The sequence below is a fragment of the Numida meleagris genome, chromosome 13, assembly GCF_002078875.1.
Source record: "Numida meleagris isolate 19003 breed g44 Domestic line chromosome 13, NumMel1.0, whole genome shotgun sequence".
Taxonomy (NCBI): domain Eukaryota; kingdom Metazoa; phylum Chordata; class Aves; order Galliformes; family Numididae; genus Numida; species Numida meleagris.
The window spans coordinates 14,354,348-14,373,306 of record NC_034421.1 but is presented as its reverse complement, the minus strand read 5'-3'; the positions used below and the strand labels follow the sequence as shown (position 1 = coordinate 14,373,306).

General features: G+C 52.3%; 1 protein-coding gene across 1 annotated transcript; it reads left to right on the top strand.

The window, feature by feature from the left end:
* On the top strand, positions 2,239-13,085 carry ATP6V0C (ATPase H+ transporting V0 subunit c). The gene is made up of 3 exons (XM_021411105.1): positions 2,239-2,459; positions 10,834-11,017; positions 12,228-13,085. Exons 1-3 carry the CDS (start codon positions 2,384-2,386, stop codon positions 12,430-12,432), a joined length of 465 nt encoding a protein of 154 aa, XP_021266780.1. The 5' UTR covers positions 2,239-2,383; the 3' UTR covers positions 12,433-13,085.

Sequence of the window (18,959 nt, the reverse complement as noted above, 5' to 3'; positions counted from 1 at the left end):
ACATCCACGGGGAAGCAAAAACTGTGATATGGAAGACAGAGAGAAGAGAGGATTTACGGACAGGAAAGCACTGAGCAGTGATGAGATGGTGGTGTGGTTGGATGAGACGGGATTGGATTCGATCAGAGGCGTCAATGCGCCTCGTCAAGCTGAGCAGGAGCAGACAGCCCTGCATGGAAATCAGTTACCTCCGATCCAAGCGGAGCAAAAGAGGCCCCGTGCACAAAGTGCCCAACTCGGGGAGCGGAGCAGTGCGGTGCCCCTGGAGCCGTACGGGTGGCACCGTGTGACTGCAGAGCAGCGGTGCTGTGCCGGGCACCCTCACGCCTGCAGCCCTGGCAGCAGTGCCTGTGTCCCTCCGTGCAGGAAGCAGCACTGGGAAGTTGTCTGTTTTTAACCAGCGATGGCCCAGGAAGGATTTGGCAGCGCCCAGCAGCCCCTGGGCACCTCGCAGCCGGAGCCAGGCGAGGCCACGAGTGTCACAGCAGCTGTTTCCCCCACCCGGTGCTTCCACAGCCCAGGGATGAGCAGGGCAGAGTGGGGCTGGATAAATACAAGGCGCTGCGGGAGTGTAAATTGAAATGTTTGGGTGAAAAAGTACACTTAAAAGCATAGAAAACATCCCTTCAGTGAATCAGCACTTTGTACTTCCCTTCCACAGTGGGGGCTGCCTGCAGGCACAAGGGGAAGGGCATCCCACCGCCCTGCTGCCCCGTGCAGAGCATCACCCCCAGCGCTGCCTCCAGCCACGGCCCTGCCCACCCCCAGCGCCCAAATAATGGAATCAACCACAACCGCCTGCTGCACCACGCTGGAGCACGGCCTGTCCCTGCCTCAGCTCCGCCGCTACTGAAAGGCGTCCTGCTGCTAACTGGGGCTGCTGGAAACCCTCATTGGCAATGGGAACCACTGCCATAGCAACAGTGACAGTGCTGGGCTGGCAAACTACAGCTCCCAGGGTGCAGTGCTGAAGGAAAAGCAGAGAGGTGGCAGAGGGGTGGGGGTGGGGGTGGAGGAGCACGTGTGGGACCTGCACACTGCACGTTGCCCCCCAGGGTACTGATGCTCAGTGCCACCAGTTCTCTGCTCACTTCCCCACGGGTCTGACCAGGCTGAGAGGCAGCCAGAGAACAGCAACGATGCACAGAGGTCCTCCATCAGTTCAGAGCTCCAACGCTAAAGGGCATCACAACTTCAGCACAAAGGGAAGGCCGTGAAACTGCACACACCCCAAACGAAGTGCTGCGCTGCTCCTGGAGCACTCAGCAGCAGCAGCAGCGGCTCCAGGATGGCTCCGGGGATGGTGATGGCCCGGGGCCAGGCTCAGCTTGGGCAGCCCCACAGGCTGCCAGGGAGTGGCTCCGGCCACACAGGGCACGGCCCAGCCCTGGTGCTGCCAGCATGGACAGGGACACAGCGCGGAGCAGGAGGGTCACAGCACGGGGCAGCGGGGACACAGCACGGGGCAGCGGGGACCTGGTGGAGGGCTGTGGGCACTGCTACACCAAGGGGGGAGAGGACCTCAGTGAGGAGAAAGGCCAGGACATGGTCACTGGTACTGGGCACACGCCTGCCGACAGGGAGGGGTCACGGCAGGAGGACAGAAGACACAACGTGGGGGACGTGGCGTGGGGACACGGCTAAGGGTAACCGTTGCACCGCAGGGGACGTGGCACAGCGGATGGGAGATGATAAGGGACACAGGGCGGGGACACGGCACGAGAGACGCGGACACCGCCCGGCACGTGGCGCGGAGCACCCGACTCGGGGCTGCGCGAGGCCACGCCCCCTCCCGGGCAGGGGCGTGCCATCGCAAGGACACGCCCCTTATGCTAATGAGCGCTGAATCACGCTCGGTGGGACGCAGCGGCCGGGCGGGACCGAACCACCCTCCACGGAGGGGAGGCCGAGCGGAGCGGGGGTCCGAGCGCGGCCAAGATCCGTGCTCGCGACGGGAACTCAGTGCCTGGCAGGCACCGGGGCCCACCGCTCCCTGGGACCGCGGGTCGGGGAGCGGCGGGGAGCGGGAGGGCCGATCCCTTCCCCCCCTCCCCCCCCTCGCCGTGACACGTGGGAGCGGCCGGCGGTGGGCGGGGCGAGATCACGTGACGGGCGGGCCGCCGCCATTTTGTCCTGCGGAGGCCATATGTAGGGCGCCGCGCAGCTCCGCCGCGCAGTGCCGCCGGGACGCAGCTCCGCGCCGCCCCGCCCTCCCCGCCGCTACCCAGCCCCGGCCTCCGCCCGCCGCTCTCCCGCCCACCCTCCCTATTCGCCTCCGCCATTTTGTGGCCGGCCGCTGCCTGCGGAGGACGGCGCCGCGGCGGAGCCCCGTTCCCTGCCTGCCCGCTCCGTGCCCCGCTCCGGCCCCCCCGGCCCCGCAGCCATGTCCTCCGGCAGCACCCCCGAGTACGCTTCCTTCTTCGCCGTGATGGGCGCCTCGGCCGCCATGGTCTTCAGCGGTGAGCGCTGCTGCGGCGCGGGGGGGGGGGGAAGGGGGCACGGCCCGGCCAGGGTGGGGGTGCGCGCCCGGGGCTGTGCCGCCGCTCTTCTCTCCCGCGACGCGGGGCGGCTCGCGGGGTGGGGGGGTCCGGGCTCCGCGCGGGGGCGGCGAGCGGGGCCTCTTTCCCCCTCCCCCCTCCTCCTCCTCCCGGCTCCATCCGGGCACCGGCGGAGGGTCCGCGTGGTGACGTCACCGCCGCCGGCGGAGCCCCCGCTCCCACGTGACTGCGGCGGAGGCCGGGGATCGCTCCGTGCCGCCCGCGGGGACGGCGCATCCCGGGGCCGGCGCGGCCCTTCCCGCCGCGGAGCCGCTCTGCACAGCGCTGACGCTTCCCTGAGGCAGCGCCGGGCTGCGATTCCCTGGGACCGGAGCCTCCGTGGCGCGTCGGTGTCAGGGCGGTCTGTTTTGAGGCGTCGGTGATGCTGAAGGACGTGGTGGGGTTGCCGCCTTTCCTTCACGATGGGAGCCCAGTGAAGTACCGGCGGGGGAAGCTCTCGTCCCTCCGCTGTCTGCACTACAGTCATTGTGGAGCCCCGCAGCCCCCCCCGCACACACTCTGTGCCCCCCCCGGGGCCAGGCGGCCCCCACAGCGCTGCGGTTCTGCCCCGTTGCAGGCGGTGCTGTGGGTCGCAGGGCCCCCGGCCCAGGAGGGATTCCTTCCCAGCACTGATGTGACCAGAGCAGGGAGTCGAGCACCTGGGGGAGCAGCTTCTGCCCCGAAGCCATAGTGTGGTCTGTGCATGCACACAGTGACCTGCTCTGCCCATGTGCCACCCAGCATGGCGAGGAGGCGTCCATGCGCTCATTCAGCTGCAGCTCAAGTCGCATTGCTGCTGCTCTTGTACCTGGCTTCTTTGGTATTAATGATGCCTCCAAGATGGTATCTAAGTCTGAAGGGCGGACTTGTGGAGGCTGCTGTTGGCTAGTGCAGTAGATCAAGCTGTGAATGTACAGTAGATATAAAATGTTAGCGGGGCAACTACGGCTCTGCTGATGTGGGCACTGGAGGCCGGGCTCACGCTGCTCTGAGCTCACATCTCAGCACGAAAGCAGCTTGTGCCCAGTGCTGAGGGCACGTGGTGGCAGCTGCCGCGGAGCTCAGCCATCCTATGTGTGCCTGATGCTGCTGGGAACGTGGCACACACAGCGTGAGGCTCTGTGCCCACCTGCCTGCCCACCAGGAGCAGGCTGAGCGCCTCGCACGGAAGGGAAACAAAATGGAGCTGGCAGATGAGCGCCTTCGGCAGTAGCAATGATTAAAGTCTTCAGTGACTGCTTCCCCAAGGAAGCGCAGCATCTCATCCTTCCTGCAGAATTCCACTTGAAGCAGAGGAGCACTGTACGGCAATTTCAGACACTTGGTGCAAGTTTGCTTCTGTGGAGACCTGGGTGAGGGATGCAAAGTTGAATCAACCTTTCAGTAAGAACTCGGAGTGTTGCCTGGCACCTCTGAACTGGAAATGAAGTATTTCTTAGAAGCTGCAGGTCTGGTAGTGCTGTATTGTGGGGTTGCAGGTGATGGGGAGGGCTTGGGATGGGTAACTCGGTGCGCCCAAGCTGTACCCATGAGGGTTTGGTCGCTGCCCGTGCTGCTGCTGGGCAGGGCTGGGTTTCATGCGGCCAGCAGCTGGTTGGGCCCGAGCACATCTGGTGAATACGGCCACTGAAGCACATCTGAAAAGAACTTGGGAGCAGGGAGCTAAGGCTGCGTGGGCAGGCGGTGTGGAAGCACCTGAACTTGCTGTGGATGCGTGCTCTGTAGCACAGCTACTGATCATGGCTGACTCATGCTGTGTCTAAAGATCAGCTTCTTGTGAGGCTGGTGACTGTATTAAAGACATGTTTCTAGTAAACGCAGTCAGGTTTTACGCTGTCCAGGCTAGTTTGATGTGAAAACAGGTGACTTCAAGCAGTTCTGTTTGGTGTTGGAACATTAACAGCTGATGCAGAATAGATAGCAGAACTCGTTCTGGTCAGCTCGTGCTGAAGGCAGTGAGGAGCCCAGAGCAGGCTGCCGTGACCTTGGCTGTCCCAGGCCTGCCATCACTGATCACAGCCTGTTCTGAGAGCTAAGATTCCTTTATTTCCTATGTCTAAAACATGTGGCTGGCTCAGTGTCAGATGCTGTTGAGTGATCCAGTGAGAGACTTTTCCATGTGACTTATGCATGCCAGAAATGAAGAAGCTCGGCATTGAGCAAAGCTGCCCAGCAGTGTGCAAGCCAGTTTGCACAGAAGAGTGGGATGACCCGGGCTGCCCCATCAGGTCCCTACGGTGTGATAGGAGTCTCACTGGGGCATGCAGCGTGATGCTGCTGTGCTATCAGGCGTTGGGAAGACTGCTAATGAGGAGGACTCCAGCCAGCAGTGCGAAGGCAGTCCTGTGTCCTACTTCTCATGGTTGCTGCGGAGCTAACAAAGCACTTATTTTAAGCTAGGGCCACGGGAGCTATAGCTGTTGATTAGCTGCTGTGGCCCCCCACGTAAGCACATCCCGCCCCATGGTATCGCTGGCTTGGAGTGTGAGCCTGGTGCAGCTGGCAGCCCTGCGCAGTGATTCCAGGAGGAGTCCTGACTGCAAACAGCTTGTACCCCTGAGGGCAGATGACACCTGTGCTTCCTGAAATACTGTTCTTGCTGGGTGTGGGGTTGGTGGAGGAGAGTGCGAAAGGCTCTACAGACATCATCCTGGGAGGAACTCGTGTACCATGCAAGTATGTAACTTGCAGGTGAGAAGCGAAATGGCAGAACAGAGTGATCCTCTGTTCCCAACCTCTCCAGAGGCCTGCAGAGGCAGGTGGTAGGGGTAGGAGAACTCTGTGGGTTGGTGCTTCATGTTGCCGTACTGTCTGCAGTAGAGAGCAGCATAAAGGATCATTATAAACAGAGTCTTAACCATTAGCTCTGTTGGAACCAGGCTGAACCAGTATGCTGCTGCTTGTGTGGTGGTGTCCAGCTGTATCTGGTGGGATTCCCATCTGGCCCCGGAGTCACTGTAGACTATGAAGTCTGCGGGCGTTCTCACTGTGATGGAACTTCAGTGCAGTAGTAGTGAAGACAAACACGAGTTGCTTTGGGACCTCTTAACTTCTTTCTTTCAGTTCCTAAAATGAGCTTCTTTCCAGAGACTAATTGCAAATGGTGGTTGCCAACTTGCAAATTCTACAGCTCCATCCAGCTGTTCTATGGTACTGGAAACCATGGAACCACAGAACTGTGCTTCTCCCTGCTAGCTGCCCTCACAAGGCAGTAAGGCACAGTGAGCCTGCTGACCTCGCTTTCTTTGGGTGGTGAAGCTTGTGAGCACATGGCTTCAGTCTTATCACATGGGTCTGAATGGGATGACCTTGGCTTCCCTGGGGGCTTCATAGCTATGGCTGCTGTCTGCTGAGTGCTGTAAGCTGTTTGGCCAGCTGGAAAGTGCTCCTTGTAACCGACATGAGAAACAACAGCTCTGCTAATCTGCACCTGTGGAGTAGTGGTCCGCCTGTCTGTGAAACGGGTTGTCTATGGGCAGGCAATGGGAGGGCTGAATGATGAGGATAAGTAGTGACTGGGCTGGCTTGTGGTGGGACCAGTATGTGTTGCTGCTTGCTGAAAAGTAAGCCTGTACTCGTATGGCAAGACCTATGGTCTTTGTCCCTGTTTATTAAAAAAGAAAACAAACCTGGCTTGTGTGCTACACAGTGCACTGCATGCAGGGTACAGCTGCAGCCATCTCAGCTGGTTGGACAGCTGACTGGTAATGTCTTCTTTGGGCTGTCCATTCTGGAACGTAACCACAAGGAACTGGTGTTTGTGAACTTGGAGTTTTCACGTTGACTGAAGAGGAGCACGCTGCCCATTAGCCCCTTGCAGGTTGACTTTTTGGTCATGCTGAAAGCTGGCAGTGCAAAGCTTATTTGATAGCCCCGTGTCTTCTCATACAATTGGGGAAGAACAAAAAATACACCGTGCCTAATGCTTTAGTGGGTGACTCAAGTCAAGAATTGCAAATTGCCTCTCCCTGCGGGGCAACATCTGTTACCTGCAGCCATCCCTGCAGCTGCTCTTCAGCGCTGTGTTCTGTGTGTGGGTTCCAGGCATTTCTCCACTCATGTGGCTGCCCTATGAAGGGCACTGTAACTGGTTTTTTTTTTTTTCAGGACAGCTATGGAGCATCTGTGACCGTGGTCTGAGCTGGGGCTGTGTTCATGTTAAACTTGGTGGTGTGGAGAGGTCTCAGCACTGCTGGGGAGCTGCCTGTCTCTGAAGATGGCTGTGTTCCTGCCATGGCAGAGCAAGGGCTGAGCTTGACCCAGCTGTCACCTCTAGCAGAATCCTGCAGAGGTTAACAGCCTGCTCGAGGATTAGCTGTGCCTCGGGTGAACTGATTCCTGCTGTCTGGTACAGGGCAAGCCTGCCTGTTGCTCAGGACAGGCCATTTGATGCTGGATTAATTAGAAAAGGCTCAGGGTGCATGTTGTTATCCAGAATGGTCTTTCAGTCTTGTCATGATAGCAAACCACGTGCTATCTGTCTGGAAGTTTGACATGTATTACTGAGCCAAGGAAATCCGGCTTATCAGTACCATGGGAATCTTTCCTCTGCCACTGCTGTGTGGAAACCTGCGTCTGCTGGGACACGAGGCATTGGTGGCTCTGAATGGATGAGATGCTGCTGGAGTGTGCATGGCTGGTAACGAACATCTGTGTTCTAAGCAGCTGTGATGAATCCAGATGTGGTCAAACTGCAAGAAGCTGCATCTACGCAAGTGGTTCTTTGACTTGAAGGCTCCAGGTGGTCAGTGTGTGCCAGTGCCCATCGGTCTGCAGAAGTTGTCCTTACGTGTCCGCAGGGTTTCACAGAAACAGCGTAAAGCTTTTGGTGACAGCCTCTTCCTGCATGGAGGAGGTGCTGCATGAGGTGGCTTGCAGCTGTCTTAGCTGCAGGAGTAGTGTGCTCCATGCACGACCTCACTGAGCACTGCAGCTATGGCTGTGAAAGATTGGTCCTAACACTCGTGCTAGTATTGACGTGGACTACAGATGACTTGAGAGCTGACGGTGTGAAGGTTCCCATGAAAGCCCTGGCTGTGGTAAGACTGGTCTTCGGTCCTTACTGCAGCCACTGCCTACATGGCATGTTGCTTTCTAGCCTGTGCTTCATCTCGGAACTGTACTGCTACACGTCTGGCTGGTACAAGTGCCATTTAGTGCCTCTGCGGTCTCGTGGAAGTGCATTTTGCCCTAGGAGCGGTACCAAGGCAGCTCTAGCACGAGAGTTCAAGGCATTACCCTGCAGAAATCCTTCAGATTCGAGTTACCTTTGAAACAGGCTCACTGGGAGTGAGCCTTGAATGATGTGTGGAGTGACTTCTATGTTACACACCACTGAGGTTTTGAATGGCACAGTGCTGTTCCTCCTGCACCAGCGAGGTGTTTTGATAGCTGCTATAAAGCCAATGTTTGCTCTGAAAGTAATGTTACAATCTAATTGGCCTGCGTGTTAGGGGAGATGGAGCTGTATGGTCTGATGTCAGTGTTTGGAGTCATGGTATGTAACAGTGATGAACAAAACTCTAGTTTCACTTTTTACTGCCATTCACGTAGGCCTCTTCAAGCCTTGTTCTCTGAGATTCCAGGAAATATCCTTACATTCCAACTCACCTGGAGCATTTCAAAGGTAGTGTATGAAGTGCTTGTGCTTCAGACATTCACGGCTGTCAAGAAGTGGAAGTCCAGATGTACAGAAGTGCCCTGGGTGCCACGTGGCCCACACCGAGCAGCTGTGTGATGGGGAGGTGGGCGTGCTCCTGGAATGCAGGTCTAGGGTGACATCAAAAGCACAAGGAGCACTTCTCAGGGTAGCGAAGAGGGGCAAGGCAAGCTGCCTTGTAGGCTTAGTGGAGGTGTGGGGAGCTCTGGTGTGAGCCAGATAAATGCTGATGGGATGCAGATGTGCCAGCTCTGAGGCTGGATGTGCAGCGCTTGTGGTGTGTTCCTCATGGGGCACAAGCAGCTGTTCAGTGCTAAGTGTAGGCTGTGCGGCGACTTGCTGCCACGGAATGGGCAGACTTGATTTGATGATTGGCCTTGACGAAGTCAAAGGTGCCTGTTCGCTAGATTTTTGGAATAGATAACTGGAAACTGACAAATGTGCTCCGAGATACCCCTCCCCAAAAACTTAATCAGGCTGGCTTTCTGTAAGTGGTATTGCAAAACCTGTTTCTGTAATCCACTGCCATGTTAATTGCGACAGCTCTAAGTAACCTCAGATCTGGAGGAAGTAATGACAGATGTAGTTTTGAACAGTGAACTTCGCTCCCCTTGCAGGCCCTTTTAGAAAGAACTATGGAAGCTTAGACAGGAGTGGCTTCTACTAAAAGCTTTGGCTGGAAGAAGGTAACCTGAATCTTGATTCCACTTGCATCCGTTTCTTAGATGTTTACTCTGAAAGAAAAGGTTCCTAATTCAAGCTGTATTTTCTAGGAGTGATTTTCTAGGTGTCCTAAGGGACAGATGTGTACAACTAGCATCAGTGGTATTGCCAGCTAAGTTTCTGCGATGCATTCTGGGCTTCACCTACACTGGCAGGTGAAACCTGTCTCCTGGTTCCAAGAAAACTGCAAAGTTGATGGAACAACCTCGATCTGAACTGCACTGCACAGTTCTTTGTGTCTCTTTCCTATAAAGGCTTGAAAAGGATCCAGGTTACAGGAGGTTAAAGAGCTTTGTTAATGCAGAACTAATTTGTAGTTGATGAGGCTCTGCTTTCCAGTCTTTAACTAAAACCACTTCTGGGAGGGAGTCTTGTGTGACTGTAGCGGTATAAGCCTTACTCTCCTGAACTTCTGGTGTGCAGAGCTGGAAGGATTACTGTTCAGTTCCTGGCTGCTTGAAGTTGGCTTTTTTATAGGGGAAGATGGGAGAGTGGGTAACCTAACCCATCTGAATAACTAGCAACTCTTTTGTAACATCCTCCACTAGTGTAAGAGGCAGCTACACGTCTGTGTGGAGCAAACAACTCTCCCCTGCAGAAAGATGAATTCTTACCAAGGGTGGGCCAGACTTGTGTATAAGTCATCCCTGGACAGCACAAGCATTTGAAATTCCTGTGTTTGTAATGCTCTTCAGAGGCCTTTTCGAGCAGGGAGGGGTATTTGTCACGCTAGCTAATCAGGACTCGTACCTCTGAGTATTGACCTGATGATGTCTGGAAAGGAGATGGTCTTTGCATTGCTTGCTGCTGCTGTTTCAGCTGTGGTCCCAGATGGCTGCTCACCTGCACCTCATCTCCCAGTGGTGCTGGGTGCAGTCCAAAGGTGGACTTCCTAATGTACTCCAGAGCAAGGCTGAAAGGAAATGGGTCTTTCTAAATACTTCAGAATCACAGAATGAGCTATTACGAGACTTGCAAAGCTTCCAGGACGGAAGTAACTTTTTTTGAGGCAGTACTTTGGGGTTCTTGTTTCTAGCTGTTCTCTGTTAAGGTGGTGAGCCCTTGTTCTGCTTTGGAAACCAAGCTTTGGGTTGCAGGCTGCGTATTCAATACCTCCCCAGGTGGTATGAGGACCTTGGGGGTGGGGTGGTGGTTGTGGCTGTCTGTGAACTGCAAGCTGTGCCGCTCTTCCTTATTCAAATGGTTGAGTTAGCAAGTGGTTGGACCTGAATGCTTCACCAGGTGGAGGTATTGCATGGAAAGAGGGAGTCCCTTCTCCAAGGAGCAAAGTGCAGCAATAATGTGAACACTGGTTGCTATCTGGGAATGTTTCTGATGAAGCTGGAACTGTGTGCTTCCTTCCAAGTCAGCGCGGTGCAGATCCCTTTGGTGGTAGAAGAGGCCCCATGTGGGATAGCACAAGGCAACTTGTTAAATTCTGGGTGTGTTCAAGAAGTGAACTCAAAGTTCAGTAACATTAAAAGCTGTAGCTTTCCGTCAGGCTGCATCCTGCTGCAGGGGCAAGGCATGCTTTGCTCCTTAATGCAGCTGGATAGAGCCTCTGTAATCTGGGCTATGGGAGGGCACAAATGCCAGGGTAACAAGTTCAAATGCAGACCTTAGGTTTTGGGCACTAAATAGGCAATGCATTTCTGCTGCAGCGCCTGCCCTGCTGTGAAGCTGAGGATGTTCTGTGTCCAGTAGTGCTTGAACGGCTGCAGTTTCATTTCAGGACTATGGGAAAGTCACTTCCCCAGGCCTTAGGGGAATGTGCCTGCCCGATAAACCAAGTAGTCAAGTGACTGTGTTAGACTTGCACCATTCTTCCCTGTGCTGACTCAGCTGTTCTAATACTGCAGTCTGACAAAGGCGGTATTATCTGGGGAACTTCCTAATGTGTCTTTTCTCTTGCAGCCTTGGGAGCCGCTTATGGAACTGCGAAGAGTGGCACGGGTATTGCGGCCATGTCTGTCATGAGGCCTGAGCTCATCATGAAGTCAATTATTCCTGTTGTCATGGCGGGTATTATAGCTATCTATGGCCTCGTAGTGGCGGTCCTCATTGCCAATGCCCTTTCACCAACTATCACACTATTCAAGTAAGTTCTGTACCTGTGAGTTTTGTTTAAATTTGTTCTGGCAACACTTGGATGCTGTGGAATGGGTAGATTTTTGCATTAAGCTTTCTGGAAAGACAGTGCAGGTTGCTGTAGGAGCTGAATGCTCCCAAGTTGACCTCAAGAATGCCAGCTGGATAGCAGCTGTCCTACCCAGTGTCTTAGCATCAGTCAAAGCAATGTGTTAGCTGACAAAGCAGACGCAGTATTGTGAGGTACAGTGTCGTGGTTTATGGCTCCAAAGAAGTAGTGCACAGTCAGGGGGTGGGGGCCTGAGTTCGTTTCATGGTGTCACGTCCCAGAGATGGAGTATGCAGGTCTTCTCAAGAGTTAATCAAGGTGTCTAAATAGCTTTCCTGTTGCCTGGGAGATGCAAGTGAATAATTAATGTTGCTTGCTTCTTTACGTGCTGGTAAATCAATCCTCAGGCTATGCATTGTACCTCTATACCAGCTATAGTCTGAAACTCAATCTGCTCAGCTTCTGAGAATAGCTGGAACTAGCTTGACTGATGTCAGAATAAAACAATGCCTCTGAGGCCTAGCAGAGCAGGTAGCCGTGCTGCTGTACAAGCAATTGCAGATGAGCATTGTGGTAGGCTGAGCTGTAAGCCTTTATCTAAGAAATAGCAGATTGAAATGTTCCTTTGCAGTTACGTCAGACCCTAAGGACTGCTCTTCAGGCACCCCACCCAGAAAGCCAGAGCATCCCCGACTGACGTGTCCATATTAACTCCCTGTGCAACTCTTGTAGTGCAGAACTTCTCACCAGTGTATGCCATGGCTGTGCAATATGGTTGCTAAAGGCAGGAAGGAGAAGCAGCCATTGATAGGCTGCACATCAGTGGGACAGGTGTTAGTGGGAATGGCTGGAGTGAGCCCAGCTCCGGCCTGGGGCTGCATGAAGTGCCTCTGCAGCAGCTGAGCAGCCCTCCCTGAAGGAGCAGTATGTGAGCAGCAGCTGGACAGGATCTAGCAGAGCTTGTGTAAGTATTAGAGCTAGGAGTCATCTACTTCATGGGATGTGCTGTGCTTGCTTAAATGAGTATAGGAGATCTTTCTGCAAGAAAGAGGTGTTCTTTAGATGTTAGCTTTCCCTCTCTTTGGGGAGAGGCGAGGCAGAAGTTTAGCCTGAAGACAGAGGGTCATGTCCTGTCGCTTGCCACTGAAACTTTTTTTCATCTGTCCTACAGGAGCTTTCTTCAGCTGGGTGCTGGCTTGAGCGTGGGCCTCAGCGGTCTGGCTGCTGGCTTTGCCATTGGCATCGTGGGTGATGCAGGTGTACGGGGAACAGCGCAGCAGCCCAGGTTATTTGTGGGCATGATCCTCATTTTGATCTTCGCTGAAGTCTTGGGTCTCTACGGCCTCATTGTTGCCCTTATCCTCTCCACAAAGTAAACGTCGCAGTATGATGTAAAGAGATGTAACAAATCAACATTTAAAAAAAAAAAAACAAAACAAAACAACAAAGCTCCAGAATGGAAATGGTCTCTCCAATGTGTACAGTTGTCCCAATTTGGTAGTTGATCTCTTGTAAATGCGCAATGTACGTTAGTGACTTGTCCGTCATGTGTGTAATTCAATATTAAATTGGTTGGGCAGCTCCAAGCCTGCTGCGTGGCTTGGGGTGGCCTGCGTGCAATTTTCCACCCATTGCTGTTAGTACTTTATGTATAAATATGAACTAGAAATGTAATTTTTCTCTTCACTGGATGTTTATTTATAAAAGACTTGACATGTTCATACATCTATGGAGCAAAGATTTTCAATTTCCCATGCTATATATATTAATCTTATATATAGGTAGATTACACTGTGGGGTCAATTGTAAGTGCAGAGAATTCCTTGGATGTAACTTTGATTCTAAAGATTGCTGTAGTGTCATGGTATTGGAGTATGAGAATTTTGTGTTTTATTACAGCAATTGTCCGAAACACTCCCGTGTTTCAGTAGTAACTGCGTATGCTCTGGCATCAGAGTTGTGCACCCACTGTTGGGTTACAAACTTATACGATGTTTCCAAATAAAACTTCCTCACTACATTGCTGTAATGACTCTCCTGCCTCTGATTTTGCTGCTCCTTTAGGAAGAGGAGGGGCTCTCTGAGGGGGAGGCAGGTCCTTTGAAGTGACTGAGTGCATGTGGAAGTTGCTGAGGACTGCTTAAAGCATTTCTTCCTGGGCAAAGAGCAATGAATGCTGCTGCTGTCTGCTGCCTGGGCTGTGCTTGTGAGCAGAGTGCTGGGCTGCTGCAGTGCTCTCGGTGCTCGGCCTCTGCCTGATCAAGTGGCACTTTGCTGTGTGTCACACAGCAGTGCTGCATGGCTGGCAGCTGCGTGCCCTGGCCAGTCACAGTGAGGGAGGAAGGGTACGAACTGCTGTGTGTGACAAGGAGCAGGGGCTGCTGAGCATCCCCTGGGCAGTTTGTCCTTCTGATTGCTGTGCAGGAGCTTGGCTGGCAGGGAAGCTGCACTGTTAGCGTGAATTAATGTTAGAGTACCTGCACAACTGTCTCATCAACAAAACGGGTTTAAAAACGGGGCTAAAAATCAGGAGCGTTCAGGCTGGGAGGTCTGCTGTTGCAGCTGGAAAACAGTGAAGCAATATTCTCCTGTCTGTGGGGTTTGTGGATGTCCCAAAACAATGCTGGAGCTCATGTGGGAACTGTGTGTTAGACCCTTACGAAGCTAGTACTTGCAAATGTGATGTAGTTTGGGGGAACATCTGATGCAGCTGATTGCATTTGGGAAGTATGTGGCCTTAATCTTAAATAGTTTGGAGAACAGAAAAAGCTTTTTCTGATTTAAGCGAGAATTTTAACAATATACTTAGATATGTAGCAGCATCTTGGTAATCAAATGAAGCTGGGGAGTGCAGGATGATCTGTCAACCTGGCTGGTGGTGTGGCCGTGCTGTGGAGCTGCTGAGCATCACCCCTGTAGCTTCTAACCTGGCAGGAGCACTCGCCAGGCCTGGTAGGAACCCGTGGGCCTTCAGAGCAGCTTATCCCTAAACTAGGGACCGCTCGGCAGTATTGTTGCTTATCACTAATAATGAACGAATTAACTGGTTTGTTTGCTAAAAGATGTCTGCCGGGGTTCATGTGATAGGCTGTCAGCTGCTTGGCTCTGGGCTGGAGCGTACTGTGGCTTTTGTGTTTCATGTGGCTTGACTTCAGGGCAGTCTCAGCAATGCTGTCAGTAGTGCTCGGCGGTACAGAGATGTGAGCTGGTTTGTGGAAAGCCCTGCATGTCTGCAGCAGCACTGAATGGGGAGGAAAATGTTTCTTTAGCGTTTCCTGATCTGAATCACATAGATTCCCATTTTCCTAAGGAAATGCAGTGGACTCTAACCCTGTGAGCTATGTTTTCTCAGGTGTTCTGAACACTGCTGGAAACTATAGTGTACGAAGCTCTCCTTGCGGTGATTGCAGTGAGGGCTTTGCAAAGAGCCTGGCACAGTGTGCAGCTGGGAGAGGTGACGGTGGATTCGGGCTCTCTGGGAGGGATGCTGCTTAGTGAGAGGAGATGCACTGTGCTTGGGTGGCAGGAGAAGGGCCTGGCTGGCTGAAATCATTTGAGATCTGCCTTCGAAGAGGACATGCTGCCAGCCTTGCTTTTAGCCAGATGAGAAGAATATAAGGAAACGTGTATTTGGGAGCAACCAAATACTTGTGCTAGCGCTCATCTCTAGGAGAATAAAAGCAATTTAAAGGCACCAGTCTGTAGGAACTCATTCGGATCCCGGTGCAGCATGCCACAGTATCAGTTACCAGGCTTAGAATCGTGATAGATACTTACATAACCAAATACAGATAAAATGCCATCAGCAGCAGCTTGATTTGTGCCTCGGAACGCCAAGCCTTTCTCGATGTTTATAAACCCACGCAAATCGTGAGAACAGTATAAAACAAAAGCCAGGGTTATTATGCATAGGGAAAGGATTGCCTTGCATTAGTACCTGCACATACACCAGGAGTAAAATTAACAATCTAACTCCATAGTCTCGACTGTTTCCTGTTACAGCCGTGCTCTAGATCCTCATTGGTGACTCCCAGGTGAAAACTTGCATTTCAAGTCCTCTGGTGATGCTACTGTGTCATCAGATTTCTGAGGTGATTCAAGGTACGAAGAAAATTACAGACCTTTCAGTCCCTTTCCTTCATTTCCTAACAGGTTTTTTGCTAGATCTGAGTGCAGTCCCATCTACCAGGGACTGACTTTGCTTTGGAAGAGCAGAGCGGGCAGCCCCAGACCATGAAATGACAGCCTCGCAGCGTGCCTGACTGAAAAGAGGTGGCGTCTACTGGCGCATAAATAGTTCTCTGTAATGTGGCAGATTGCGTGCACTGCAGAGTGAGTCAGCCCTGCAGAGAGAACAGAACAGAATGGCTCTGCAGCAGCAGCAGAGGGTAATGTCCATTAGCAGTCAGTTCAAGCTAGGTAAGGGCGAGGGATGCCTGCTCTCAGATGCTGTCAGCATAGACAATGCGTTGGAAGAGCTTGCTGACCTTTCTCTTTGTTAGCTTTCATATTTTTGGGCTTTTTTCCCTCCAAAGGCTGTGATTTTTTTAAATTATTTAATGCTCTGTTGTAGAAGCAGAACCTACCTGGGTTGGTCAGTGACTGCTTTTTAGGACTGCTTTAGTAAATTCAAATACATCTGAAAATTAATTGCAATAAAGTAACTCCTGGTTGGAGAAACCCCTGTTCCTCTCCCCTAGGTACCTGTGGTTGATGCATTTCAGGGGATTGGGAGTGAGCAGCGCCGAGCAGAATAGTGTAAACCAAGCCAAGCAGTGAGAGCTGCAGGAAGGTGTATACCTAAGGAGAAAGCTGCATGTGCCGCTGAACATCTGGATCCCATTTCCAGCTTTACTCCAGTTCTGATGTGATGCTAAACAGTCTCTGCTGCAGTTTTGTAGCGAAATGGAGGTAGCACTGTATTTTTTTTGTCAGTGATCTGGATTTAGCTGTTCATGCAGTGTCCAGCTTCATTCTGAGGGGAGAGGCTCACGGGGTGGCCTCACACAGCACAGGGTGATGACCACCTTGTTGTAATGGCTTTGTCTCTCTCGGGCTGAGGATTAATCTTAGGCAATCCCTGAAGCTCCCAGGGTCGGCAGGGTTTCCAGCTCACAGATATGAGCAGCATCTCTGGTCCCTGTTCATTAGAACAATTTTCAGATCTCTGTGGGAATACGTGTGAAAAACGAGAATCCAAATCTGCACCTCCACAAGCATTTCTTTTGGCAGCAGAGCTATCCTAAGCCCTCCTTGCTCTGGTACCTGTACCTTTGTTCACATCTGTAGTGAGTGCTCCCCTGTTTCTCCCAAACGTGCTGCTACAGCTTTTCATGTGGCGAGGCAGCGAATCTGATTTGGGAATTGAGCCAGGTTAAAAATAACTTGACCTGAAAAGGAAATGATTTGCTAAGGGAAAAGCAAGTGAAGCTACAGCTTGTGATTCCCTCAGCCTGTTACCGGGGCAGTGGAGGGAAAGAGCATGAGATTATTAGAGGAGGAGTGTGCGATTCTTGGTGAGGTAAGGCAGGGTTGGTTTAATTCTGAGAAATAAAGACAGAGCATCCAAAGGGATAATCCTTAAGTGGGGCAGATGGATGACAAAGTTGGGCCAGGTGACGCACCCACAGCATCGATGAGGCAAATTTCCATACCTGTTGTCTCAGAACAGGCTGTTCTGTTTGTTCATCCAGCAGTACGGAGGGATGTCAGGGCCACCTTCCAGTGTTACGATTCAGTGGTTCACTTCTGGCTTTCACTGTAGATGTTTTGCATCCCTTTGTTGCCCAGCGGTTTGCTGAAGCTGTTGGCAGGATGGACCCCGTGGCAAGATCTTTTATAGTGGACATTACTACGTGTAACTACCTGGATGTTTCTTCCACTGCCAAGGAAAACTACTGTCACAAGTCTGTCAGCATGTACATGCATGTGAGAACGCTCTGTTTGGCTGTAGGCCATTTGGGTGCTCCGTGTGCCTTTTGACATCTGAATTCAGCTGTTTGAAAGGGTGCTTCTCCCCTTAGAAAGTTCTTGGCTTGAATAAGCAGGCCTGCGATACATTTTTAGGATTCATTTTCTAATCCTCTGGTTTTGGAGTCTCTTCACCTATAGCAAAGCCGTAAGACATTCTCGCTGATGTGCTGCTGGGTGCCCCTGCGGATGGATAATTCAACTACAATGAACAAAACCCACGTGAAGCAATTCCTAGCCTCACATTCCCCAAACCAGGCTGTGTCTAATTTTCTTGGGATAAACTAACATTGTTCTCCATTTCAATGGCCTTTACTGGTATCCTGCTGACACTAAAAGGTAGCTTTGTTGTGCAGACAAGCACCAACATATGGAATAAGTATAGTATTAAATGCTGATCTCTAAATTAACTTCCTGGCTAGACGGGGATGTTATGTTCATGGACCATTACATTTCACTTCGTTTATCTTTTCTCAACATGATTCATCAGAGGAGCTCACATCAGCACCCTGCTTAGACACAGACCCTGACAAGATAATTGACTCTGCAACACTGTGGGACACTGAAACTAGATAAACACAAGAGCGGGAGCGTTGGTTGGACACTGCTGCAGCACCACAGAGCAAAGAGAATGGAAGGAAAAGTGTCTACAAGCAGACACCTAGGAGTAAATACGGAGTTTGGTGGGGGTGCTGCCCTAATTAGAACAAAGCACAGCACTTGCCTTTAACGTTCTGGCGGTCAGATATGATTTCCCTTCTGCCCACAGAGACTGCAGACATCAGAAGGACCACTGGTGGCATGGTGTGCTGGTGAGGACAGCCCGGGGCTGGCAGTTAAGGCACAGAACACACTTTGTCTTCTCTCCCAGGCTGCTGCAGACTTGTCAGATGACTGGAAGAGCTTGCCTACAGCAATGCTGTCAGCTTAGAAGTAACATTTAAAAGAAATCATGATTTACGTGTCCAGGTGACAGTTAACTTCCCTTCCCTGAAGCTGAGAATGGAACAGTGAAGTGAGGGGTTCCAGAAACCTTACTTTGCTGAGCCAGTAAACAATTATAATTTTATTTTCTTAGTGTAGTTATTGCGGTGTAGCCTTGTGCCTAGCCAGATTTCTGAGCAGGTACACGCTTTGCAGCACGCAGTCTGCCAGCTCTTTGGGGTGAGGATCAGCCGGTCCTTCAGCAACTGGCAGACCTGCATCTGCCTGGCGTTACCACTCAAGAAGTAAATAACCATGAGCGGGATGCAGCATGGCCTGCAGCACTGCTTCCCTTCACAGAGAACAGGGCCCATCAGCCCCAGGTGGTACAGCATGCCTGCATCAGGCAGTCACATGCGTGTGCAATGCACGAGGACAAAGCAGAGCAGTTCCTCCAGGCAGACTCCTAATTCCCTGGAGAGGAATGAGTCTGCTGTAGCCATTCAAGCCAGAGTTACTTATTCACAATTTCAGACTTAAAAGCCATTAGGAACCACTAATCTCTCTCGTCTGACCTCCCAGGCCTTTGAACTTTGCCTGATAAAATTAGAATACTCAAATGTAACGTTTCCACGCCATTTAAATGGCGTCAGCGTAGGGCGGCTGCTTGCTCAGCAACACTGGGGAGTGCAGCACGGAGACGTGAGAGAGATCTGACAGCGAGCACGGGCCAAGGGCCGCGCCGTGGCTCAGCGGGGGCTGCAGCAGCCTTGTCTGGGTGATGCAAGAGCTGGTAACACAGAGAACTGGGGAAGGTGAAGGCAGCCGGGGCTGGCTCAGCCTGTCCTCGAGTCCTTCAGGGCTGATCCTCTAGGCCACCTTCTGCACTAAGGGGCTCCAAACTGGAATCAGCACAAAGGCAATGGAAAAAAGACTCTGCCCCAAGAATTTATAATCTGAGCACAAGGCAAGAGGCAGCAGGAGCTGTGTGGGAAGCAGGGACATGGCA

Excerpts from the sequence above, each read along its gene's own strand:
- ATP6V0C (XM_021411105.1), top strand. The coding sequence starts at position 2,384 with ATGTCCTCCGGCAGCACCCCCGAGTACGCTTCCTTCTTCGCCGTGATG. Across the intron at positions 2,460-10,833 it reads GGCCGCCATGGTCTTCAGCG|CCTTGGGAGCCGCTTATGGA; the intron begins GTGAGCGCTGCT and ends TTTCTCTTGCAG. Across the intron at positions 11,018-12,227 it reads CCAACTATCACACTATTCAA|GAGCTTTCTTCAGCTGGGTG; the intron begins GTAAGTTCTGTA and ends TCTGTCCTACAG.